Below are 26464 nucleotides of genomic sequence, written 5' to 3'. Positions count from 1 at the left end.
AGTGGGCAGCCGGCGGTCCCGGTCGCCATGTTTGGTTTGGGTGACGCCGACTCTCTTCCATTTTCCTCCGCCTCTGGTTGTCAAGAAGATGGCAGCTTCCAGGCAGGCATGAGAGGAAATACTTCTTCACTAATTGAATGAATTTGGATTATTGCTGCGAGATAATACCGCCCGCTTGTGCGTTTGTGATCCCTGCATCGAAATAGGTGAGCAAATGTCGGAAATGTGTAGCTTGTGGGGTTTTGTTGCGGCCATTTTTCTTGTGGGAGCTTGTAGAAGAAGAAGGCCGATAGTGAAAAAGATGGCTGCTTCCACTGGCGGCATGAAACACAATAACACTCTGTTTATGCTCTTCGAGCTCTTATAGCTTCTTTTCTCTGTGTTTTTGCAGTTTGGTTTGTGCCGTGTAAGTAATGCATAGCAGATCATTGACTCCTTCACGTGCATTTAATTGTAAAGTTAAGCGGCGGTTTGACAGATGATAGCCGGACGGCTAACGATGTTAGCTCGGTCAAACAGCAGCTAAAGGCTAACGGTTTGATGTGTGTCGATAATCGGAAGCAGCGTTACACGTTTCATATTTTTCTGTACGTAGTTCGAGATGTGTTATCATGTGATGGTGGCTTTTGTGCCCATTTGACTCCTGTTTGAGTGATTGGAGGATTTAGATGTGCCGCTAAACTTACTAGCTCCAATATGGCGAGCTGCACGAAATAGCCGACTCGATCTGGTAGCGGCACAAAACGGATTCACGGTTGTTATTATCTCCACCTATTGTTTCGTTTGCCTACATTTGTCGTGCTATTTGAATCGAAACATTGTGCCCGCGTGAGCATTCATTCTATATTCAATTAACCGCCGTTAACTTCTCTCTTCCGCCATTTTTCAGAGTGGATGTAGCTTTAGCGGGGGTTTGTTTGGCTGGAAGATGGCTAGGTTGATAGTGGGCTTCAACTAGCATTCATTTCTCTATATCTATTCCTTTCGTCCATCTGCATAGCTGCTCATTGCATTTAATACTGTTTATTATTTTTTGTACATTGGGAATTTTTTAAAACTGCATTGTTTGAATGCCAGTGCTCCTTGCTAGGTCCAGACTTCCATTGAAGTGCTAATGTTGCTACATTATCATGTCCTCTGACAGATTCAGTCATGTCTGCCCCTGGTTCCGCGGTGTCTGGGGCCACGCCGTCGGTTCTGCAGCCGCGGTGGAAACGGGTCCTCGGATGGTCCGGCCCCGTCCCCCGGCCCAGACACGGACACAGAGCCGTGGCTATTAAGGAGCTAATGGTGGTGTTTGGTGGGGGGAACGAAGGGATTGTGGATGAATTACACGTCTACAACACCGGTAAGGCTTTCAGACGTTTATTTGTGTGCTAAAAACGTAATGCAGTTTGTTTAGTAAATAAGAGGAGTTAAAGTGTAGTTTAAAAAAATCTAAGTACTTAATATTCATGTGCAAAACTGTGAACCAGACAGGCCTTTGGGCTAAGCGCGTCTTAATGTGTCTCCCTCTACTGGGCAACTTCTGTTATTGTATTTTAAAAAAGGCGGGCTTAAAAAAAATGGTTGATGCGTGTGGGCTGCACGGAAACATGTCACTTCACCTCGGCCGGAATAATAATCCTTTCTCTTTCCTTTCAAATAGTAGATTTGGTTTCTCAAAAGAAAGTCTTCTCTTGAATTATTGTTAAGTTCCAGATATAAATATACATTTCTGAACGAACCATAACGTTCAGTTTTGACTTTTTTTTTTCTTCATGATAAACTTCTTCATACCACTGGTGGTATGTTACTACTCTATTTACATTATTTTCCAACCTGTAGTATTCAACGCAAAATTAATGTTGTCAACAAAGTGAATTATCAACCCATCTATTTATTTTCCCAGGGTTCTTTATTTACTGTTCCGTTTATTTTTGCAGTAACGATTGAAGCACTATTGACTGTTGTTGTTTTTTTTTCCTGCCTTTGATCTTAGCTACAAACCAGTGGTTTATCCCAGCCGTCCGAGGTGACATCCCTCCTGGTTGTGCTGCATATGGTTTTGTATGTGATGGCACACGGTTGCTCGTGTTTGGTGGCATGGTGGAGTATGGAAAATACAGCAATGATCTCTATGAACTACAGGTAAGCTTTTATTTATTGGCTGGGTAAATATTGTTATTTGTGTGGTTAATTTAAAAGTTTTTTTTAAATCAGTTTTCATTGCGTGTTTGGAATTCAATCAAATTTTTGCTTGTGTGTTTTTGATGAATCTTAAAATGTCGTTTTAACTGTAAATATTTGGGTACATTTGTTTGATGTCATAGTTGAATCATATGACCCTTTTGTGGTATAAAAATAAGTTGAATATTGCTTGTGAATTGTGTTGTGCTACAGGGTCTTTGACTAATGCAGTTCAGAGACATAAATTTAGAAAAAAAAAAACATATTGTGAAATCTATTGACAAGTGCCACGTTGAATCCCAAGGAGAGAACTAAATTATGTGCTTTGTTGATCAACTTGCTTGACATTCAGGATTTACTTTGGCCACTGTTTGTCTCGGTTTGAACACGTCAGGGTTTGTTACCATTATGATTTATTATAAAAGGTTTTCTACATTAAATAAATCAAGACACAATTAATTTGCATTAAAGGCCTCAATGTGTGATATGGATGACATTTTAATTTTGTTTACGAATGTTTGTCACAGGCAAGCAGGTGGGAATGGAAAAAGCTAAAAGCGAAAAACCCCAAAAATGGGCCTCCTCCCTGTCCTCGTCTGGGCCATAGTTTTTCCCTCGTGGGAAATAAATGCTATCTGTTTGGTGGCCTTGCTAATGACAGTGAAGACCCCAAGAACAACATCCCCAGGTAACAATGCTGGCACTCACGACCAAAGACTTTTTATGTAGTCAGCATGATGTTTTGAGTTTAGCTGCTCTTTTCTTGCCCACAGATACCTGAATGATCTTTACACGTTAGAGCTCCGTGCTGGCTCCAGCGTGGTTGGCTGGGACATTCCAATCACATACGGTGCTCTGCCTCCCCCTCGTGAGAGCCACACGGCTGTGGTTTACACAGAAAAGACAAGCAGGAAGTCCCGTCTTATTATCTATGGTGGAATGAGTGGCTGTCGTTTGGGAGATCTTTGGACTCTTGATATTGGTGGGTTCCACTTTGATGTCAAAAAATAAATTTTTAAGATTGCGCCAAATAGACAAATTGTGTAATTGTCCAAATACTGTCAACAGATTCCCTCACTTGGAACAAACCTTCTGTAAATGGCACAGCGCCCCTCCCTCGAAGTCTTCACTCTGCCACCACCATAACCAACAAGTGAGCGAGCACTTTCTAAAAATTTGTCTTGTTTCTGTTTAAGTAAATCATGTTGTCAGGCTGTATCTCACTATGATACTTTTTCCTCACTGCAGGATGTATGTTTTTGGAGGGTGGGTTCCTTTGGTAATGGATGATGTCAAAGTTGCCACACATGAAAAGGAATGGAAGTGCACAAACACTTTGGCCTGCTTAAATCTTGGTTTGTACAGTTTCAGACTGCAGTCAAAGCAAAGCTGTGTTTGTTGAGCTGCCTTTATTTGAGGATCTTTTTTTTTCTCTTTAGACTCCATGTGTTGGGAGACAGTTCTGATGGACACTCTGGAGGACAACATCCCCAGGGCCCGTGCAGGCCACTGTGCTGTGTCTATTAATTCCAGACTCTATGTTTGGAGTGGTCGTGATGGTTATCGCAAAGCTTGGAACAACCAAGTTTGCTGTAAAGACCTCTGGTATCTGGAAACTGGTAGGTGTCTTCTTTTTGGTTTGTTTTTGTCAATTGTCAAAAGTTTGGGCACTAAATGCCGTCTTCATTTCCCAGAACGGCCACACGCCCCTGCAAGGGTGCAGCTAGTCCGTGCCAACACAAACTCCCTGGAAGTGAGCTGGGGAGCTGTTTCCACTGCAGACACGTACTTACTGCAGCTGCAGAAATATGACATTCCTGCCACTCCAACTGCTGCCTCTACAGCCATGAGTGCATCTCCCTCTCAGCCTGTCAATTCCCCCAAGAGCCCTGCCCCTGCAGCTGCAGCTCCCTCGGCTCAGAGCCTTACTCAAGCTGGTACTTTCACAACTCTTTTACAGACTTCAGTCCTTAATAACTGCAAAACGGTGAGCATGTAGCAAAATAATTTGTTTTGTTTCAGCTGTGTTGAAGGTTGCAGCACAGCAATCGGCCACTGGCCCATCTGTTGTGACAGTTCGTCCAAGTCAGCCTGGAAAATCCCCTGTCACAGTGACGTCCCTTGCTCCTGGTGTCCGAATGGTGGTGCCAGCCCAGACTGCTCAAGGATCGGTGAGGGCCGATTAGCAGCGTTAGTGCTATAGAGAATGCTGTGATCAAGTGGATTGAATGTCCTTCTTTGTTTTAGCCCATTGGAAGCAGTCCTCAAATGAGTGGCATGGCAGCTTTAGCTGCAGCGGCTGCTGCAACACAAAAGATCCCTCCTGCCTCCGCGGGTGCAGTCCTCAATGTCCCTGCCGGTGCGGCCATTCTCAAAACAGTAGCTGTGACACCAGGCACGACCACAGTGAAAGTTGCTTCTCCAGTGATGGTATGTTCCCCTATAAGCTGATAAATGTATTTGGGTTCAATTGTACTAATTCTTTATTTGCTATTTTGTTACTAAGGTCAGCAATGCTGCCACAAGGATGCTAAAGACAGCTGCTGCCCAAGTGGGCACCGCGACTGCATCCTCTCCCGCCACGACCACAAGACCCATCATCACTGTGCACAAGTCTGGAGCCGTCACTGTGGCCCAGCAGGCACAGGTGGTGACCACTGTTGTGGGTGGAGTCACTAAAACCATCACCTTGGTGAAGAGTCCCCTTACCATGGGTGGCAGTGGTACTCTGGTAAGCCGAATTGTGTATTGGTGTGCATTTGTATTGCTGTTCTGTGAGGGGTTAAGAAAGCTTTTCTTGTGTTGAAGAACCTTATGTCCTGCAATAGATCTATAACAAGTACAATCCGAGAATTGTAGTGGCATGTAAACACATGTCAGGTACATTCTTATTGTTTCCTCAAATTTATGTTTGTGTCTACAGATCTCCAACCTTGGCAAAGTGATGTCTGTGGTTCAAACTAAGCCTGTGCAGACATCAGCTGTCACTGGCCAGGCCTCCACTAACCCACTCACACAGATCATACAGGTCAGCCATCTGTATAGCTGCAAGTCACAAAGGAATGACTCACAGCTTTGTGAAGCAAATTCCCTGTTTTGGCGTATGTTTAACATAGTTTGTGTATCTCTATAGACCAAAGGCCCACTCCCTGCTGGTACCATTTTGAAGCTGGTGACTTCTGCCGATGGCAAACCAACAACAATAATCACCACTTCCCAAGCAGGAGGCACAGGAAACAAACCCACAATCCTCAACATCAGCGGTGTCTCTCCCACCACCACCACCAAACAAGGAACCACAATCATCAAGACCATCCCGATGTCGGCCATTATGACTCAGCCTGGAGCCACAGGTCCGTTATCATCTGTGATCATTTTTATATATATCTAAAATTTGCAAATTGTCCGCACAGAAACCAGAGTTCCAGAATTATTAAAAAATGTCATGTCCAATGTCTTAACACTGGCTGTTGTGCTGTGGCTAATGCAGGTGTCACAAGTAGTGCTGGCCTCAAAACACCAATCACTATCTTGACAACGAAAGTGATGACTGCAGGGACTCCTGGCAAGATCCTCACCACAGTACCTAAATTGGGTGGTGCCGCTGGACAGCAGGGATTGACACAGGTAGACGCCCTGACTGTTATTATACATAGATTGTGTCATCTTTATGGCTAAATTTTTTTTTTTTTAAGGTTGTGTTGAAGGGGGCCCCTGGTCAGCCTGGAACAATTTTGCGTACATTGCCCATGAGCTCAGTGGGCGGAGTTCGACTTGTTACACCAGTGACGGTATCATCAGTGAAGCCGACTGTCACCACTCTTGTTGTCAAAGGAACAACTGGTAGGAACATCTTTTAATGGCAGTGGAAATGTTTTCATTTGATTGTTTAACTAAACCCCACTTTTCTGAAGGTGTCACCACCCTGGGGACAGTCACAGGCACAGTCTCTACTACCCCATCTGGGGGGAATGTAGACAGTTCCACTGCTTCGCTGGTCACTCCCATTACCACTTTGGGAACTATTGCTACTTTGTCCAGCCAAGTCATCAGTCCTTCTGCAATTACAGTGTCCACTGCGCAGACCAGCCTAACCGCTGCCTCCACACTTCCCTCCTCCACAATCACTGTGCAGGTGAGTGTTGCCAACTGTTTTTTTTTTTTTGTTGCCAAGGGATGATTATCAAACCTCAATCAAAATATTTACAAGTAACATAAATATATAGAGCATTGGTGGACGCTGGTAGAGATGTTCTGTTAAAGTAAAGCTGTGGTTTTTGAATGGAAGAATCTATTCTAGTAGTCTCTTAAAATAAATGTATAAAATACCACTGCTGTTTTCCTGATTAAGTATATGGTATAATCAAAGAGTGTCTCATTTGTTTTTGTTTGTTTTCTGTAGAACCAGCCAACCCAGGTGACTCTCATAACAACCCCAAGCGGTGTGGAAGCCCAACCTGTGCAAGACCTGCCTGTGTCGATACTGGCTTCTCCAACGTCAGAGCAGCCCAGCTCCTCTGAGACAGGAGCAGCAGGAGAGAGCTCTGGAACAGTCACCTTGGTCTGCTCCAACCCGCCTTGTGAAACTCATGAAACGGGAACAACCAACACTGCCACAACCTCTTCTGCTACCATTGGATCAGGCCAGGTGTGCTCAAATCCGCCTTGTGAAACTCATGAGACAGGAACGACCAACACAGCCACCACGTCCTCCGCTGCCATTGGCGTGGGCCAGGTGTGCTCCAACCCACCCTGCGAGACACATGAAACCGGAACAACAAACACAGCAACGACAGCATCCTCTAACATGACTGCGCTGCGTGTGTGCTCCAACCCTCCCTGTGAGACCCACGAAACAGGGACAACTAACACAGCGACTACAGCGTCTGCTAACATGGGAGGAGCAAGCCAGGTGTGCTCCAACCCACCCTGCGAAACTCATGTGACCGGCACCACCAACACAGCTACCCAGTCGTCCTCAAGTATGAACCCGGGGCAGGTGGGATCTGTGCAGAGGGTTTGTTCCAATCCACCATGTGAAACCCATGAGACTGGGACAACCAACACCTCCTCCACAGCCACATCAAGCATGGGAGGAGATCAGCCCAGCACAGTTTCAGGCACAGTTCAGAGAGTCTGTTCCAACCCTCCTTGTGAAACACATGAGACTGGGACCACCAACACAGCCACCACTGCAACTTGCAGTATGGAAACAGGCGATGGCACAGGTAACCATAACTGTGACTTCGATCTCTGTCTGTGGTGTCATTGGTCTCTTCATTGGAGCATCGTTGTGCAATTTCTGGTTTGAAAATGTTTTCTTATGTATAAGCAGCTCAGCAGACAGAAGAAGAAGCTGAAGGGACCAGCAGCACTGAAGTGGCCTCCTCCACTGTTGCTGCGAGTACTGTTACCAGCACCCAAGGCAGAGCAATCACCACTGTTACTCAGTCCACACCAGCACCTGGACCCTCTGTTCCGGTTCGTCTCACGCTAACTCACTAACAGGATGTTGCAAACCATAACACATTTTCAGTGCAAAAATAATTTTGTATCCACGTTGGTCATGGTCTCCTCTTTTTCTTGACAGTCGATCTCCTCGATTACGGAAGGGGTGAGCACTGCAGCCAGTTCCACAGAAGAGCCCATGCAGACAGAAGACATGGCGTCGGCTGAAGCTGCAGCCGCAGAGGAGCCAGCCACTGCCATGGAGACACAAGCGGAGGTAAATGTGCTAGTGGAGATGTGAGGCTGTTTATTGAACATTGGGTGTGGAAAATGAAGGTGTCTGTTCCTCATCTGATAAACTGCTGTGCTGTGTTCATCAGGGTGAAGCTGCTGGAGCAGCATTGAACCTTCCTTCAGAACTCATGTCTGAGGGTCAGGGAGCCACCCTGATGGTGACTGGCCTGTCAGATGAGGAGCTGGCTGTGACTGCAGCGGCAGAAGCGGCAGCTCAGGCTGCAGCAACTGAGGAGGCTCAGGCCCTGGCAATCCAGGCTGTTCTCCAGGCTGCTCAGCAGGCAGTGATGAGTGAGTTGTTTTTATTGTGGGGGAAGTTACTAATCTAAGCACAAGTAGAAATGTGATGCTAATGCAGTTGATGTGGTTGTGGTCACAGATGAAGGAGATGCTGCTGGAGAAAGTCAGCAAACTACCAACATACCCATCATGCTGACCCAGCAGGAGCTTGCTGCCCTGGTTCAGCAGCAGCAGCAGCTCCAGGAGGCCCAGGCTGCTGCCCAGCAGGGGGCGGTAGATTCAAGTTTGCCAACTGAAGGCCTTGCTCCTGCAGACAGTCTGAATGACCCATCGGTGGAGAGCAACGGACACAACGAGATGGCGGCAGTCTCCGGTGCCGTGGTTTCTCTGCTTCCTCGGACCACCACAGAGAGTATGACTTTGACCTGCAGTCATTTATTTGTCATGTTTTATCCCAGTACTAAGGCAAGATCTCGCACTTTTACAGCTCTCACTCCCTCCAGCACATTTGCACCATCGATATCTGTGGCAAGTCCAGCCAAGCTGCAAGCAGCAGCTGCTCTTGCTGATGTTGCAAATGGCATAGAAGGAGAGGTGAGTCACTGAGCAGCAGCCTTCCCTGGTCACTTCAGCGAGCTTGATACATCGCCCTCCTGTGTGTTACCCTCTGCAGAAACAGGCCCCCCAGCCAACACCAGTGAAGCCCGTGGTGAAGAAGGAGAACCAGTGGTTTGATGTGGGAATAGTAAAAGTGACAAATATGGTCGTCACACACTTCTATGTGCCAGCAGATGATTCGCAAGGAGACGTAGGTGTCCCACACACATTCCCTCTAGCACCAAGGTGTTCCATCTGTTCCATTTCACTTCTCCATGTTGTTCAACAGGACGATTCTGGCATCATGCCCGACTACAGCCAAATGAAGAAAATGGAGCTTCAACCCGGAACTGCTTACAAGTTCCGAGTTGCTGGGATAAATGCTTGCGGCCGTGGAACTTTCTCGGAAATATCAGCGTTCAAGACCTGCCTCCCAGGGTTCCCTGGAGCTCCATGTGCCATCAAAATTAGCAAGGTAATCCCTCCGCTCTGTTTGGTGTGGCAATGTCCTGAAGAAGGTTCACAACACTGACGTCTGTTTTCTCTCCTACCCAGAGCCCAGATGGTGCCCACCTGACTTGGGAGCCCCCGTCTGTCACGTCAGGCAAAATCATTGAGTATTCGGTGTACCTGGCCATCCAGAGCAACCAGACCGCTGAAGCCAAGGCTTCCACGCCGGCCCAGCTGGCATTCATGCGCGTGTACTGCGGGCCCAACCCTTCCTGTCTGGTGCAGTCGTCCAGCCTGTCCAACGCCCACATCGACTACACCACCAAGCCTGCCATCATCTTCCGCATAGCTGCCCGCAACGAGAAAGGATACGGTCCTGCAACGCAAGTCCGATGGCTGCAGGGTAAGAACTCAGGCAGCAATGTAGCCTAGTGACACACCGTTTCTGACTAGTGTGGTGGCTTCTTGGTTGACTTGGAAGTTGATTTTAAAGGGGTTTAAATGGGAGTTTTCATTCAGCGTCCACAAATGATGCTGCAACCTCCTTGAGCAGGTTTATTCCAGCACAATCTTACAATTATAATAAACAAAATGTTCAGCTGGTTGTGTAGAACACACGTGAGTTGTGGTCATATTTTACAGTCTGGCACCTGAAACATGTCAACACATGGGCGTGAAAACAACCTAAATATGACAATAAATGACCACTGGTGCCGCTTGTTCATTGCAGAAAGAGAAATGAAGGTTGTCAGATTGTCTAAGTGAACTTTTGTTGATTTGCAGAATCTGGCAAAGATGCAGCAGCAAAACCAGCCCCCAAAAGACCAGGCGCTTCTCCTGATACGTAAGTTTCCTGCTGCTGGTGCACTGGCACACACGCACACAAACACGCGCGACAGAACCATACTCATTCTGGTTTCATATGTGCCTTTGCAGTAAGCCTACTGGTCCAAAGAAGGCGCGGACGGATCAGTGAGGTTGCCCAGAAACCCCTCCGTCTTTTGTCCCCTCCCACTCACTGTCCTTTTATCAGGAAGACTGACCTTCACCGCGCCACCTTCCTCTTCACCCTCATCCTAATCTCACTCTCAAGTCTCAAAACATGACGACACTGGAGGCAGAACAACCGTATGAAGCCCAGATGAGTCGAGCTGAGAGATTCTTCTGTAGATAATCCCCCTGCCCCGCCCCTCACTGTTTTTGTTGGTCGTTCAATTTTTAGAGCAACGCAAACTTAGAAGCACATTATCTTTTTCAGCCACACCCCCTCTACATCCTTTTAACATCTATTTTTGGCTTGTTTCAGTAGTTGAGCAGTATATAGAGAAGCATTTACATCTTTCACCACCTGGGAGCTGGACTGAGTGCAGCGTTTCTCTTTTTGTCTGTTTGGTTTTGTGAACCCCGGGGGGGATGTAGAGAGAGACTACACGAAATGATGTACAGTTTTGGAGGCATTAGTCTAGACGAGATGAAAAAACGGCATGGAAACAAATAAAGCACTTGTCCTCGACGACAGAGGACATCATTTTTTCCTTCTTCATTTTGCTCCAATTTTCTTCATTGAGAACCAAGTCTGTACAGACATCAAGCGGGACTCCAGTCCGGTGGTTACATCATCACTGTGCGCTTTTTTTTTTTTTTCCAAGATGTGGACTGAGAAAGACAAAGGAAGAGATTGGAAGAGAATCCACAGACTTTGCCTGGACTGAGACTTGCAGCACACACGCCACAAGAGAAAAATCTTTCCAAAAATAGCAAGCAATGACGCAGAAGATCTTTTGTGTAGTTTATTTTTGTATTTTTAAGCTCCCCCCCCCTTCCCACCCTCCCTCCCTGTGTGCATGTTGTCTGCATTTTAAGAGCATCACTTTTTTTAAAAACTGTTGATCCCCGTAGTTTTGTGTTGAGTTGGGAAGACCTGGGTGGTTGTGTTGCAGTTTTGCCACTGTCATTTTAAAAACCTCTTCATTCACTTGGTTGTATGTTCTTGTTGTTCAGGAGGGTTCGACGACGAGGCAATACTTTTGTACTTGTTCCAGGTAGAATTGCAGAACGTTATAGGAGTGAAGGGAACTTTGACGCGGACCCAGGGAGCCAGAGCGCTTTGTTTACTTCAGTTAGTCATCGCTCGCGTCGCTTTGTTTGCCATACACGCAGACACCCGTGCTTCCCCCCCAAACACCCCTGCCCCGACGTACTTTTTATGCTCATGAATGTGATGTCGCATCTTCATTATATATTTTTTTTTGTAGAATGGCAAATCATATATCAAGTAGACAACCCCCAAATCCCGTTGATGTATGTGAATCCGATTAATAAATTTTTAATTTTTTTTTTCTCCCCTTCCTTCCATGACTCTGTATTCCGACTGCTGATGGTGTGCAAGCTAACTGATGTGTGAACCCGAATGTCTTTGAATGGGGATGTCCTGGTGAGAGAGAGAGAGCGAGAGAGAGAGCAAGACGATAGCCGCAGTGTACTCACTTGTAAATTAGTTCATTCATATAGAGCAAGAATAAAACGAACAAAAAAAAACATCTTGGCCTTTTATATAATAACCTGTAACAAACCGTTTTTACATGTCTGTCATCTCTCGATTGCCTTTTGTGTCTTTACTTATGAAAGAAATATATATAAATATATATATATAATATAAGCTCCCTGATTGTTCTAATTCGCTTGTCCGGCTGATTCAGTGTAGGAGTCGGAATCACTTCTCTCGTCATGACAGCACCAGCTTGTACAGGGAGCATCAGTTGTCATGGTAATGGCCAGAAGATTTAGTCAAGGTTTTGTTTTTTTCTTTCCTCCCTTTCTCCTACCTTGACTGCTGTCTGTCGTTTCTTCCCGTTTTCTTTTCTGAGATGAGCTTTCTCTTCATATTGCATTCATCATTTTGTGCGTGTCGGTGTGTCTGTTGATGAAAACTAGACATGCATGCAAAAGCTGTGTATTTTAGTAGTGATGCCTTAAGTTAGACCATAAGCTGAAGGTTCTCAAGAAAAAAAAAAAAAAAAAAAAAAACAGAAAAAAAGAGTTTGTTCCTCTCTCCATGTGGTATACAATTGTGTCCTCTTCTTCCACAGTACCTTTGCTGGGTCTCTCTTTTATGCGCCCTGGTTAGATAGGTCATCATCAGCAGTGTCGGGGGGAGGGGGGATCTGACCTCAGCACTGACAGTTGTTGCCAGCTTCTTTCGGCTGTTTGCAGGTTATCTGGAAATGTTCTGTATTTTCCAATGTGTGTTTTTTGTACTGTAGGGAGTAATGTATCTTTTATCATCAAAAAAAAAAATAAACATGGTAAACAAAGCTATCCGGTGTGGTCGCTACCTCTCGTAAGGCTCTCTCAGACGCCCTCTGAAATGTCCTGTCCACGTTCACGTCTTCTTTGGCGCTTGCTTCGAAATATTCCGCTCTGATCTGTTCACTCCACTGCTGGGCGAACCTGGCAGCCACCTGTGGGGGAACACAAGCCCATTTGCTGTTCGCTGTCCTGCAGTGGTTCATACTTACTAGCCGGTGTGAACAGTGCAGCATCTTGCTGTTCACTTGTGGAGCCTAATTCAAGTTCAGTTCAACTTTTAAATGCACTTAAAATTCAGATTCAGCTTTTTCCAGCATCATGAGGAGTTAGCAATTTGGTCCCCGGGGGCCTAGAATTTGACCAGTAGAGAACGTTCTTCTTGAGGAAGCTGAGGAAAACTACAACTGCTGTCCAAGATGCTGGTGCAGTTCTCCACAGCCATCATCTCTGTCACTGTGTGGAACAGCAGCGCCACCTCCAGGGACAAGGCCAGACTACAGCGCTTTCTTCTGAGAAGGGTTGCAGACTGCCACCTCTTCATGACCCCTATGTCTCCCAGAGACGTGCAGCTTCGTCCCCTCGGCTGTCAGACCAATGACTCTGTGAACAGCCCTTGTTTGAAGGATATTTATTAGTTACTTCTATTATTGTTTATTTTTATTCATTTATTTTGTATTGATTTTGGGTTAATTATGCTTTGTTCAGTATATACCAAAGCACTTTCTTAGTTGGTGTGGTCCTCACTGACCCTGGCAACAATGCTGATTCTGATTAGAACACGTGCATGAACTGAACTAGGAAGGAAACTGTGACAGATGGATCATTGATGCGCGTCACTAGAGCCGTCTCTAGGCCGCGGAAACATTTGTATAAAACAACTTTTTTACATATACCAGCAGGGAAGAACATACTGAGTCAATTCAAAATGAATCGCAGTATTTCAGACGATACATTTAGCCTGAACTCCACGGTGATGTCATGTGTCAGGAGTGTTCTGGGCCTGACCTCTCGGTCGCTCTGGTCAGTCTTGTTGCCCACCACGATGAAGGGAAACTCTTCGGGATTCTCAACCTGACTTTGGGTCAGAAACTCGTCCCTCCACCAGGCCAGCGCCGAGAAACTGTCCCTGGATGTGACGTCGAAAACCAGCAAGCAGCAGTGGGCCCCTCGGTAAAGCGGAGCACCCAGAGACAGGAACTGCTCGGTCCCGGCCGTGTCCCAGATCTGAGCCACACACACCGGGATGTGAGACTGGGGTGATGTTTACTATCTATCTATCTATAACCTTGCCTTACCTGCAGATTCACTGCTTCACCATCGACGCTGAGTGATTTGGGCAGGAAGTCTGTGCCGACGGTGGGTCTGTATGAGTTGCTGAAGTAATGGTTCACGTACCTGTTGGTGAAGGACGACTTTCCTACGCTGAGAGGACACACACACACCACTCTGTCAGAGAAGTCCACTCCCACTGGGCTTCATCTGCTGCCACGCAAGTTAACCTTCCATCTACACCAGTGGTTCAAGCTTGACAGGTACTGACCACTGCAAGAGGGGGTGGGTGGGCGGGACCGAGGGGCCTTTACACTAGAATGCATTGGTAGCTTGATCTGTCAATCACACATCACGTTAAACCCTGAAAACCAAGTGATACTATTGATATCGTTAAAGGATTTGGCAAGCTAACAAATTACTACAATACTCTCCAAATGTAAGTTTGCTAGTTTCACAATCCATTTCCCAACATTAGCAACAATACTCGTTCATAACGAGTTATTACAGGCCACCGCAACTACGACTTCCGCCTTCAAAATAGAAGAGGGGACGGAAGTTTCACACACAACTCACGAATATTGAACTATCTCATCGAGTACAGAAAGTAAGCATGTAACCATATGAACAGACATATGTCTATTGAGCAAAGCCGTGACAAATGGTGCTGATAATAATATAATCTCGCATTCCCTTTTTTTTTTTTCAGAAAATCAATGCTTCCGGTTTGTTGGGCCGAGACCTAAAGACAAGCGAGTGAAAACATGTGTTGTACAAAGAGCATATTTTACCCAGAGTTTCCAATGAGGATGATTTTGAGGGTTATTTTCTTCCCGTCCGCCATTATGAAGTCTTAGCCACTTGTTTCGATTTCTGCTCCTGGTGCTTTCGCGTCTCTCGGGAACTTTGACACTGAAGACTATGCTTCATTCATTTTTATTTTTATTTCTATCAAAAACGTCAGTTTTCGTCAGTCTCATCCGCGATTTAAATGATCTCTGAAAGTGTTCGAATGAAAATGGAATCTTCAAATGCTATGTTTTCATATTCATGTAGCGTATCTTCTTCCCCTAATCTACCATCAATTCTCATGTGTGTCATTATATATTTCATACATGTTGTACATATTATCTGTAAACCTTCATAATAAATGCGTCATATTAAAACCAACCAACTCTCACAGTATCTTATTTCCCCCGCATATTGTAGAATTTCAGTCTTTTTTTCCCCGATGCACATGAACGTCACACTTTCAGTTCCCCATTGAGTGGTTACAGTGAGTCACGATAAGAATCTTCATGAACTTGATTCCGACTTTTGTTTTATTTAGCTGTTTCAGTTAAACTAACACTAATGTTGTGAACCTCGGGATTACTCGCTATATTTCTTATTTGTTTTTTTTGTTAAGTGATGACGTCTGTTATCACGTTGTTGTCATTGCTGTTATCCTAAATAGTTCAGATCGTTGTCGAAAAATAGCACGTGAAACCACATTGTTCTGTATTAGAAAAACATCAGCTGCATCATAATAGTTTGCAATATAATTTCTTTTGTAGAATGTCATTTGCTGCTTACATTAATTTCACAATGAACGTTAATATTGTTATTTATTCATGAAACTATCTATTTTAAACTTAAATCAATGGTCTAAATGGCAGGTTGAAAAGGTTGTTTCTTTAGTCATGCAAAAACTGTTATTTTTCTTCATTATATTCTCATGGAATTTGTTTATTTTCAATTTTCAAAGCCTGAATCTGGCGGGATTAGACCTAAAGTCATGTTAAGATGATGTTTACAACAGGAATGAAACTAAGAATACAATGAAGTCGATGTGCAGAAATGAGTGTGTGTTCATGTCAGTGTGAGGGCGGTGGTCTTATCTCTGCCACACAGAGACAGTAGCCTACCAGCTCTCTCTCTCTCTCTCTCTCTCAGACACACACACACACACCAGCTCAGGCTGTTAGACATTGAGTGCTTCATCCGATTCCTGGCCCCCTCCTCTCATCTTGATAACTTCTTATCAGAGCAGAGCAGCTCGTTCACGCAGTGGCACACATTGCTGCCCAGTCGATCCAACGTTGAATATTAAGCAATGAGCTACAGTATCCTCAAAGTTGGTCTGTTTCTCCGTCACACTTTGGAGGCTTGACGCAACAGGTGTGGAACATTACTGGTGTTAAAACTCGAGGACGGACCAGGGGTTATGCTGTGACAACAACCTTCTGCTGGACGTCCAAGTGAGCAGCCAAACTGAATAGACCAAAGTGACACTTGATATGTTTTCCTTACATTTTGTTTCGGTTATTATATGGAAGTAAAAACAGGATTTATCATTAAGCATTTACACACCATCAAAACAAGCGCTCAAGAACCTGATCATGCTTTGTGAAACAGACTTGTTGAGCGTAATATTAGAATGAAGATCAGAATCGTCAATATAGATTCATTCAGAATCCAATTTCTTCTGGGATATAATGCAGTTTATTTATACACTGATTTGAAATGGTAGCACAAATGTCACAATGCCGTATTTGTGGTCGGTTCTTCAATATTCTCTCGCAGCTTGGATGAGAAGGCGTGTCTACTGAGAAGTTCCCCTCCCACTGTTTCAGTTGGACCTCATCTGGTGACGCAGCCGACCCTCTGGTCCACCTTCAAGTTCAAAACGTAGGCAGAGCCTCTCATTTATTGTCTCACCTTCATCATCTGCAGCCCAGGTAGGTGATCTGTGATACAGACAGGGCACCTGTGAGAAGACACTCTGTCTCCAGACTTTGCTCATTGCAGTGAGCTGATACTGTAAATTGTTCATTTTAACTCTCCTCCCTCAGTGAACATGGAGGAGTCCTCGGATCAGTGGGTTCCGCCGGGTCTGCTCAGCTCGGACCCTCTTGCTGCCTTTTGCTCCGAGTCTCCGCTGCTGTCAGCAGGCGAGGACCGCGAGTTCTTCTCCAGTCAGGACTCGGACTACACCTGCCTGCCCTCTGTCTACTCCAGCCCAGGTCACGGTCGAGCACCGTCCTCCTACAAGCACAACTCTGGTCAGTTTCTACTTTGAATCTCACTTAGATTCTCGCGTCAAAACTTGTCCAAACTTCATGCTCAAAGTTTGTAATTAAAAGGGTGTGAATAGAATTATAATATAAATATGAATTTGCAAGAGTGACTGGAAAAAGATTGGATTTTCATTCCACTGACTAAACCTTATAAGAGCCAGTGTGCAAACTTTTATTTAGAGCCACGCAAGCACATGTAAGCTTCTGTCACGCCATTCACAGATAGAAGTGGTGTGGTGCGGGGTCATTGTTGGCAAGACATAAATGTGTTGTAAACCTCTCTCAAGTTAATCTGCAATGGATCCGTTCAAAATAGAAAACACATATTTAATCCCATATAATGAAAGTAAAATACTTGTCCCGATCATTAATGCGGTGGTGATGGTGTATAGAAATATGGTCGGTACAAGGCTTCCAAGGAGGATCAGCAGTGGGTCAGACCAGGCGTGTCAAACTCAAATGTTATACACAGTTCAAGATGCAGGCAGGAAAAAAGTATCTTTGTTGTACACTGAATGACTCTTCTTCCCATCTGGTTGGAGGTGGTCTAGTTTTCAGTCCACTATTTGATGTTAACTACACATATTTAAAGCTCCTGCAGGCCCTGTATAATGACTTGGCGGGCAGAATTTGGCCCCCAAGCCATGAGTTTGACACAAATTTTAGAGCAAGGGTTAAGGTTCCAACTGGGGATAGAGTTGGGTATCATGTTTGATGAGGGCAAAGGTTCAGGCTATGTTTTCTCAAGTCCAGGAGCTTGTCTCTTTGGGCTTGTTGGGCTACTTGACTGACCCCTGCTGCCTTCAGCCCAGAGAAACAGTCCTTCTGAAGCCTCACTCCGCTCTCAGATGCTCTGTATTTCCTTGTTAAGGTAATGTTGTTTTTCCTTTCTTTGCTAAAGTGCGCCAGGTGTTCTCCACCCCGAGTCTCCTCAGTAATCTGCAGCTGCTGGATGGCCTCAGCAGCCACCCCCTCTCCTCCAATGTGGCCTCTTCCACCTGGAGCAGCAGTCCACTCCCCAAAGCCCCGCTGTACTCGCATGCTTCCCCCTCCATGCACAACCCCAGCCTCGCCTCCGCCTTCTCCAGCTCGAAGGACGGGTATCTCAGTCCGAGTGCAGAAGGGCGGGAGAGCCCCTTGGTGCAGGAGGCCCTGAAGGCCGAGCGCGGGAGCCCCCTGGAGGTCCTGGGCTCCGGTGGCAGCTTTCTGAATTTGACCCCCACCGTCGGCAGCGTGTACTCAACTTCCTCCCATGCTCACATGATGAGCCCCTATAGCCCATTCATGACTGCCTCCCAGGACATCGGCGCAGCAGGGCTCTACCCCAGCCCCGGGCCCTGGATGAGCCCCTCGTACTCCCCCAAACTTTGCCCCAAGATGAGGATTTCCCCTCCAGGTGAGAAGCCGTTTTATCGGTTTAAGTTTTTAATAGTGAGGTGAAAACCTTTATGATGCAACAGAGGCCCGAGAGTGTGTGAACTGCGGGGCCACTGCCACCCCACTGTGGCGTAGAGACGGCACAGGTCACTATCTGTGCAACGCCTGCGGCCTGTACCACAAGATGAACGGCCAGAACCGGCCGCTGATCCGGCCCAAGAAGAGACTGGTACGGCTTTATTTCGCCAATAGAGGAAGGGAGCTTGCTCTGACGGCCTTTTCACCCACAGATTGTCAGTAAGCGGGCAGGTACGCTGTGCGCCAACTGCCACACCAGCACCACCACGCTGTGGAGGAGAAACGCCAGCGGTGAGCCGGTGTGCAACGCCTGCGGACTCTACTTCAAGCTCCATAACGTAAGCCCTCTTCAGAGCCCGTTTCACCCAGCATGCACCTGACTTCACTTCTCTCACTACAGGTCAACAGGCCCCTCACAATGAAGAAAGAAGGAATTCAAACCCGCAACAGGAAAGTCTCCAACAAGAACAAGAAGAGCAAGAAGGCGTCCACGTTGGGGTCTCACACGGAAGCGGGGCAGCCGACCTCTTTGGACGATAGCTTCTCCCTCATCCCCGGGACTCTCCTGAGCTACGGGCACGCGCCTCACCTCATCCCAACGCAGCCCGCCGCACAGGCCTCCAGCAGTTTACCCTACACACACTACACACACACCACTGGACTGGTGCCCACCCTGGTGTGACCCCCCACTGAGTGAGCCTTCCGAGACAAGCGTAACGGCGTGGCTGGGTGATACACGTGTGAACTGAACCAGCATAGTCTCGATGCTCGGTTATGTGTGTTCCATTGGCAGCTGCAGTTCCTTCCATCCATCCCATCACCTCGACTTCTCAGGGGCTTTCTGGTTAATACGTACGTGCTTCTTCTCACTGTATAGCAGGTGATGAATCGACACACTGACATCAAAGGTTCGGATAAAGTCACTTGTGTACAAAATCAGAGGATTTAGCTTTTGTTTTTTTTTTAGAAATACACTGCCTGGCCAAAAAAACTGGTCACACATTTTAATGTGTCGTTTGCTTCACGTTGCTTCTTCAAAGGTCCTGCAATGCCACTGTATTTTCAGTATGGCATTACGTTTCCGCCGAGATCTCGACTGGAGAGTCCGACCTCTGTGCCAAACCTCTGTTGTAAATGCTCCATTGAGGGACGTGTTGTGAGATCTTATATGGATGTCAACCTAAGTCGAGAGGAGATGCCTGTTCCAGACGCGTGGCACTGGCCCAATGTGCATGGTGGAAAGACGGTGTGAGTCGGTGCTCAGCTTGCTATTCGCACAGGTAACAGCAGGAGACTTAGGTTTACATCCACATAAGATGTCTGCGTTGACAGGACATACCGAGTGTAACATGTTCCTGAATGGAGCATTCCATTGCACTTGTGGATAGAGGGGTAACATCCCCGTTACAAAGCCTCCTCCAGCAGTTCCCGCAGGGTCTCAGCAGGGTTAAGGTCTGGACTATGTGCTCCCACCTAGATAATGCCTGCCATTGAAGAAACAACCTGCTCATTCAGCGTGTCCAGGTAGTCTGTTGGTCTGACCAATAGGAGCCTTGCGCTCTGTACAAACAAGGCGGCAACTTCTTCTTTTTTTTTTTTGTTTGTTTCTTTTTGGCATTTAGTTGTTTTTATTTGCTGAGATCCTATTTGTGTTTACAGAGTTGAAATGTGTCTTTAAGCTTGATAAAAAATAAAATGAGTGAGTTTCTTTTCTGGGCGAATCAGTGTCCTCTTGATCATAAAACCAGGCTGTCAGAGCAAATTAAACATTGAATCTAAACACTTTCCATTCACGTTCATCTTTGCGGTTGCAGTGGAGCAGCAGACTGTCGATGACTTGAGTTTCACAGTGAAAGACTCATGTCTATAGGCTGCGAATGAACACACAAGGCTGAGTGAATTTTAGCGTGTATTTGATGCTCTGTCTCCCGTCGTGTGTGGCTGATGGATAGTTGCTCGCTGAGAACTGGGGCTGGTCTGATAAGCTATCAAGCGATCGCAGACTACAACCATCCAGTGCTGCCTTCGTCGCCACAACCACCACACTGCCTGTCAGTTAGTCAGCCAAAACACACCCAAGCTCCTCAATGGCGTCACTGAAAGTAGACGGTGGAGCGGAGTCAGTGGCCTCTTACCTTCTGGCTGTTGTTCTGTTGCTGTTTACTCAGACACATACGGACGGACAATCATTAACACACTCGCACACGCACTCTTAAGCCATCAAATAAGATATAGTCGGCAAGTTTTTGCACTCAATCTCGCATCAACTTGGTCTTGTATCATCAGCAGGAATAGACGGTAGCAATAGGCTGGTGTTCCTACATATTTTGTCCAGTTGGCTGAGGAACCATTGTCAACAAGGTTCGGTTGAGTTGGTCAGAATTGACAAATTGTTGGAGCTGTGTGAATGTCTTGGTCAATCGGAGGTTTATCTCCCGCTGCTGCCAACTAACTCAGAGGAAGCGACACCAAATGACAGGAGCAGATTAGCAGCCACACACTTCAATTGTCGTCCGTTAGGAACCTTCTCAGACTTATGGTGGACTAAGATGCTTTTTTTGAAAAAGACAAACAGTTGAACATAACCTGACGTTATTGTTGCTGAGAAACATGGCACTCAAACACGCACCGATATCACCACCTGAAACGGCAGCTCAAGTTTTTCTCCAACCAAATACCGGACAGGAAGTCGGATCAAAGAGGTCGCACTCATTTGCTTTAAAGTTCAGTGAAGAGGATGGACTGTGGAGGGAGTGGAGACCCGGCCAGAGGATGAGCTTTAAACTATAAACCCAAAAGACACTAGAAAAGCACTCAGAGAGTGCAGACCTCAGCTTCAGCCCTCCCCCATCACAATCTCCCAGAAAGTATCCTTCAAAAAAATCCTGGATCCAGATCACTCTGAAAATAGTAATTTGTTGCTTGTCCCATTTCATACATTTTTCAAAAATCTGTCCATAACTTTTCAGGTTACCTTTACGGCGTTAACTAAAAAAGTGCTCACTCGATGGCGTGCTTGGTTTAGAAATGATATGAGGGTTCATTGACTTAGTTGTTAAAAGTCCAAAGTCCAAAGTTAAAGTAAAAATATTTTAGCGCCATCTGGTGGAAAATCAGGACAATGCTTCATGAAACCCTATCTACCCATCACTACGTGTACATTAATCTGAACCTAGAACACATAAATGTCTGATTTGTCCCCTTTTTGGACTCACAAAAAATGTCAAATCTTAAGTTTTCCTTCTGATGTATTTATTATTATTTAGTTCCTGGACTTTGGATGCAGTCAGTAATATAATAATGAAGGTCTTATAACGTAAAAAAAAGCCTTTATAACAATAAAAAATTAAAACGCAACAGTATTCCATTAGAGCTTATATGTGGGAAATTGAAATACGACTTCACTTGCTCAGTAAAAACAAAAAAATATGGTACCACACATACAGCACTCACACCTGTAGACACTAAAGGCTGTGTATTTCACAGTTGAGGGTGGTGAGGTGGACTTCAAATCACTTTTGCAAATGTGCCGAGTGGTGAAGGGAGAAATGATCACTCCAAGACGATAAAGAATCATTCTACAGACATCAGAATGCACATCAAAACAGTGCGGTGAAATAAAAATATTTCAACTCCTCCTGCCTGGAACTGAAACAGATTTCTTTAGTTCCACTACACTTTCCATTTATTAACATATTGATCAATATATTGCAGCAGACAGATGATTACTTCCTTTCGGTTAGTGCCATTGTTCAGTCATCAAGGAAACACTGGATGATTTTAGACAGCAGGAAGAAACCAGAGTGCTCAGAGGAAACACACAAAAGACACAGTCACTCCAACAACATATGTTTGGCTATCTCTCCATTACATAAACATTGCTCTGACAAACTTCCGACGTTTGGCAGCCCATGAGAGGACGCCCACACTTGCTCCCCGGTCGGCATGGAGACGCATAAAAAACATAAATATATTTATTATTTGGATGTCAACACAAGCAGCAGATTACACAGTGATGGGTTATACAGTTTTGGCCATGAGAAACAAAATAAGAACATTTCCATATAGCTTTTTAAGGTGTTCACTTCCTAAAAAAAGAATCCTTTCAGCAACTGAGAATAACTACATAATGACACAAGCTCTCTGAGCCACATGTTAAGGATCGAGCCAGTGCAGGAGAAGACTGGCCTTTTGTAAACAAAGGGTGTGGTTCTTCATGATTTCCTGGAGAGGAGAACGCCGATGGTCACTCCTGTTAGCAGCACCAGACCCACCAGCATCCATCGCCACTGCAAGTCCAACAACGCTCTTCGACTTGCATCTTCACCGAAAATCTTAGCAAAGGAGTCCTGGAAGAAGATGGGAGAGAGTTAGAGGGCAGAGACAGATGAGACGGGGTGGCACTGCTGGCGGGATGGAGGCTCGAAGCAGATCCTCTGTTCACCGGGCGGTAGACAGAGTCTATAGTCTATTACAGAGACATCAACAAATAGATCGGTTCAGTGTCAATAGTCATGAGGACTCTGTTAGGATCAAGAAAGAACCGAGCCTAAAGGTAAAACCGCGACTGTCAGAATGAGATCACGGGTCCAAGAGTTTTCTCAGAACACCTGAGGTTATTAAAGCATGAGAGCAACTTGATCATGAAAGACAGAGGTTCAGTGTAACGGTGCGTTCCAATTCCTTCCTTAATCCTCAACCACAATCCTCAAAAATGCATGTTCTTGGTGAGGAGCAAGGCCCAATTCTTAAGAAGTTAAATTGAGGAACAAGATTGAGGAACGTAGCTTCTTCAAGCTTGAGGAACTCCGCGACCTCCCTCGGTATTGTGGAATACCCAGAATCCTTTGTGTATATATCAAGGATTGCGTCGAAAACAAAGAGACCAAGCTGCAAAAGTAAATATTTTCTTAGTTAATGGTGATATAAAATTACAAAAAAACATAGTATTATCTTAGTTCAGGCTCATATCATGGATTTTTATCTCATCATTACATTATATTTATTTTCATTTAACAATGTTTTCTAAAAGGCGTCGGGTGCGGACGAGCTATGTTGCTATCATTTAAGTTATTTTACGCTACAAAATGGTCATTTTTCTCAGCTGTAATGTTGTTTTATTGTGGTTGCAGCCTATATGTATATACCTGGATCTGCATTAAGGACTGACCCATTTCTTAGGAACAAAATCTTCCTCAACTCATGGTTTCGAGGAGTGAGGTTGAGGGTCAAGACTGAAGTTGAGGATTGAGGAAGGGATTGGAATTCACTCTAGAAGTGCTACTTCACCACAGTGCATGCCTAAGTGGGAGGAGTCCTAGGTCCATACCAGGACACACAGTGTAGGTTATGTCTCTTGAGTGACTTGGGAACGCCTCAGTATTCCCTCAAAAGAGCTGGGAGTCTGGACCTCTATACTTTGGTGACATGGCCTCTGATGAATGGATGAATATCATCAACCGGTTGCTACATACTCACCCAGCCTCCATGACTCTGGATCCATGGACTCAGGTTCTCGTCCAGGTAAATAGTCATCCAGTCCACAACGCTGGAGACCATGTCGTTGACTCCCTTCTCCACACACTTGACGCAGATGACCCCACCGAAGGCAAACAAGGCCACTATTCGTCCCCAGTTGATTCCGTTCTCAAACACGCTGTCCATCACTGCCTTGAAGTCGTGGTAGACCATGTACGGGGTGATATTTATCTGGGAGGAGAGGTCGCTGTACGCCCGGATAAACATGTCCTCAAACTTTTCTGCCGAGACCCGGAGAGCTTCCTTCACAGCTTCTATGCCACTAAGTGGGGAGGAGGACGCCCCCTGCTGCTCCTGCAGGGGAACGCTGTTGTCAGTCAGGCCATTAGCAGTGGAAGGGTCCGTCTTGTCTCTGTCCACTCTGAGATCAGCATTGTCTGGCCTCAGCAGCGAGGTCGGGTAGTTCTTCTGCGACAGCTTGTAGGCGACAAAGAATTCCACTAGTTCTCTGTTGCTGTAGGACATTGTGTAGCCGGGACCGCTCAGCCAACCAGAGGTCTTCGTCACGCATTACATTCTCTCCGAGCTACGGTGTCTTTGTTTCGGGGCAAATGCTGAGACACTATAAAGAGAGAGTACTTTCATTAAAACCTTATAGCACAAAGAGGCTTGGTGTGAAATCTAGCGGGACTCGTGAGCAATTTGAAGAGGCTTGATCTAACAATAAAACGGGTGAAATGAAAGGACACAACCAGTTACGTAATCGCGCCAATCGACCCACATTTGCTGGACTGTGAACCGTTCAGAGGAATCCAAAGTAAAGAGAGCACTGCGGAGCAGGGAGGGGAGAGAGGAACAGAGCTGCCCCAGTTTTAGAGTTAGTCAACCCCTCTGGTCATATGAACGCTGAGATAAATGGATAGAAAGTGGACAGTGGCAGTGCAAGAGCTGCGGAACGTGATCATTCTTGTGATGCATCTTAACAGATTCTGTTTCCAGACTGTGAACCTTTGCTAAATGGTGCTCGCTGCTTAACATTTTTCAAGCACATTCAGCCATAGTCTATTTTTAGACAACTGTTCCATTTTGAAACTTCAATTACTTCACTATTTTCACAAAAAAAGTGTGTATAGCAGGAGTTGAAGCTTTCATCCACTGTAAATCTGAATGTTTATTTCACATGACACAGCTGTGACTGCGTTTTACCTTCTGTAACTGTCATCATTGTGTGGATCCATGAATATGTACATGACACGGTGCACAAGAGGCTTAACTACACCACTTACCTTGAGAGGGCTGTGATCAATTCAGTCCTGTTCAGGATCACCTGTAAAGTATTAAACAAATATAATGAGACCAAACCACTGCAGTATATCAATACCAGTTCAGTCCATTCATAGGAGCTCAACTTTCATTAAAACGCTGAGGTCAATCGAGACACGAGGATAGAACATGTTGTTCGGCTGCATCTTCTGTCTCTGTGGAACCTGCTGACCTCACGATTCACCCAGCTGACAAGGACGGAACGTCTCTTTACGGGAGACACGAGCAAAGTGCTTTCAATATTGATCGAAAACATTCATCTACGGAGTTACATTTCGGGGCAAATCGTGTCTGACCCCACCGAACGCTCCAATGACTGAGCCATTTTTTTTATTATTTAAACGTCACTAATCCGTACAGAAAACTCAGTAACATCTCACTCTATTTTCTCTTCGCGGATTCACAGAGTTCGGAGAATAAATACATGAATTGATGTACCAACTGCATCCGTCCACTAGCTGCAGCTACACGTCACGTATGAGGTTTCGAACCCCTCCCAACAACGGATGGCTAGTAACGCCTTCACGCGTAACTCCATGCCTTTATACTTACGGCTGCTCACGCGTGGCTTTCTTAAAACACGCCGCTTCATACTCTTAAAAGGTAGTAGTCGCGCATAAAACACAATATGGTCAGTCCTGCAACTGCACTCCAGCGGTTGGCCAGTGCTGCGAAATCAAACAGGAAGTCCCGCCTTAAGTTGCGTCACCGGATCCGGAAATGTCGAAATGCCGGTATTCTTTTAAAAAATTGGACTCTCGCCAAAACGCTCCACCTCTCGATCTTATTCAAATGTCACTTATGGTAAACATAATTATTAGTGCTGTCATTTTAACGCGTTAATTCGATTACTCAGCAATTTAACACATTAAAAAATGGAACGCAATTAATTATGAGTCAACGGTTCTTCATTTTGTCTCATTTAGAGGCCAGTTATACTTCAGATATCATTCATTTTTGAATTGCTATATTGAGCTTAAGTGCCTATTTGAGACAGCCTTATTTTATTTCAGAATTGTATTTATTTAACAGAATCGCTGTATTTGTATTATACTTTTGAAGACAGCTTTATTTTATCTATTTCACTGTGTTGGTGTATTTGTTTTACATTTTTGAAGACAGTTTTATTTTATTTATTAGAACTTAAATTCTTTATCAGAAGACCTTTAGCAGATGTGACATAAATATGCAATTAATTCGATTAATTTTTTTTATCGACTGACAGTACTAATAATTATATAACTGTAAATGCAGGTAGCGTTAAATGAAATGCATCCCAAAATACATCATTAATATGTCCGTCAATTTATTGTGGGGACACAAGTCAGGAGACTCCCTTTTTTCCACTTTTAAAGACTATGTTCTACTTGTGT

The 26464-nt window shown here is 45.3% G+C and overlaps 4 protein-coding genes across 9 annotated transcripts; 2 read left to right on the top strand and 2 right to left on the bottom strand.

Annotated features, from left to right (window-relative positions):
• The first annotated feature begins 273 nt into the window (after positions 1–273).
• On the top strand, positions 274–12512 carry hcfc1a (host cell factor C1a). The gene is given in 28 exon segments (XM_053867082.1): positions 274–406; positions 1145–1348; positions 1982–2130; positions 2697–2857; positions 2943–3151; positions 3238–3322; positions 3418–3524; positions 3609–3788; positions 3864–4164; positions 4166–4340; positions 4417–4599; positions 4676–4900; positions 5093–5197; positions 5303–5522; positions 5660–5796; positions 5865–6012; positions 6084–6304; positions 6572–7397; positions 7505–7650; positions 7760–7894; positions 7998–8202; positions 8291–8563; positions 8639–8745; positions 8825–8959; positions 9038–9223; positions 9304–9601; positions 9982–10042; positions 10135–12512. Coding segments are annotated over 27 exon segments (5214 nt in total). The 5' UTR covers positions 274–406; positions 1145–1152; the 3' UTR covers positions 10175–12512.
• Positions 11035–14676, bottom strand: si:dkey-13a21.4 (uncharacterized protein LOC494576 homolog). Its single transcript, XM_053867084.1, has 5 exons — positions 14568–14676; positions 13803–13929; positions 13513–13731; positions 12534–12659; positions 11035–12455 (listed from the first exon to the last, which is right to left on the bottom strand). Exons 1-5 carry the CDS (start codon positions 14618–14620, stop codon positions 12369–12371), a joined length of 612 nt encoding a protein of 203 aa, XP_053723059.1. The 5' UTR covers positions 14621–14676; the 3' UTR covers positions 11035–12368.
• A 1210-nt stretch (positions 14677–15886) lies between these two features.
• gata1a (GATA binding protein 1a) lies at positions 15887–20003 on the top strand. Of its 4 annotated transcripts, none has more exons than XM_053869121.1 (7): positions 15887–16016; positions 16342–16446; positions 16611–16820; positions 17737–18231; positions 18296–18441; positions 18503–18628; positions 18691–20003. In XM_053869121.1, exons 3-7 carry the CDS (start codon positions 16616–16618, stop codon positions 18970–18972), a joined length of 1254 nt encoding a protein of 417 aa, XP_053725096.1. In that variant the 5' UTR covers positions 15887–16016; positions 16342–16446; positions 16611–16615; the 3' UTR covers positions 18973–20003. The 4 variants fall into 4 exon arrangements, with proteins under 4 accessions (XP_053725096.1, XP_053725093.1, XP_053725095.1 ...); XM_053869118.1 differs by having other exon boundaries at positions 16342–16496; XM_053869120.1 differs by having other exon boundaries at positions 15929–16016; positions 16392–16496.
• Positions 20004–21635: 1632 nt separating this feature from the next.
• LOC128761152 (bcl-2-like protein 1) lies at positions 21636–25779 on the bottom strand. Of its 3 annotated transcripts, none has more exons than XM_053869125.1 (4): positions 25472–25582; positions 25055–25095; positions 23769–24390; positions 21636–22639 (listed from the first exon to the last, which is right to left on the bottom strand). In XM_053869125.1, exons 3-4 carry the CDS (start codon positions 24291–24293, stop codon positions 22505–22507), a joined length of 660 nt encoding a protein of 219 aa, XP_053725100.1. In that variant the 5' UTR covers positions 24294–24390; positions 25055–25095; positions 25472–25582; the 3' UTR covers positions 21636–22504. The 3 variants fall into 3 exon arrangements, with proteins under 3 accessions (XP_053725100.1, XP_053725098.1, XP_053725099.1); XM_053869123.1 differs by lacking the exon at positions 25472–25582 and adding an exon at positions 25644–25779 and having other exon boundaries at positions 21637–22639; XM_053869124.1 differs by having other exon boundaries at positions 21637–22639; positions 25530–25599.
• Positions 25780–26464: the final 685 nt, after the last annotated feature.

This window comes from Synchiropus splendidus, chromosome 6, assembly GCF_027744825.2.
Source record: "Synchiropus splendidus isolate RoL2022-P1 chromosome 6, RoL_Sspl_1.0, whole genome shotgun sequence".
NCBI classification, from domain to species: Eukaryota; Metazoa; Chordata; class Actinopteri; order Syngnathiformes; family Callionymidae; genus Synchiropus; species Synchiropus splendidus.
This window is presented reverse-complemented; position numbering and strand designations above follow the sequence as displayed.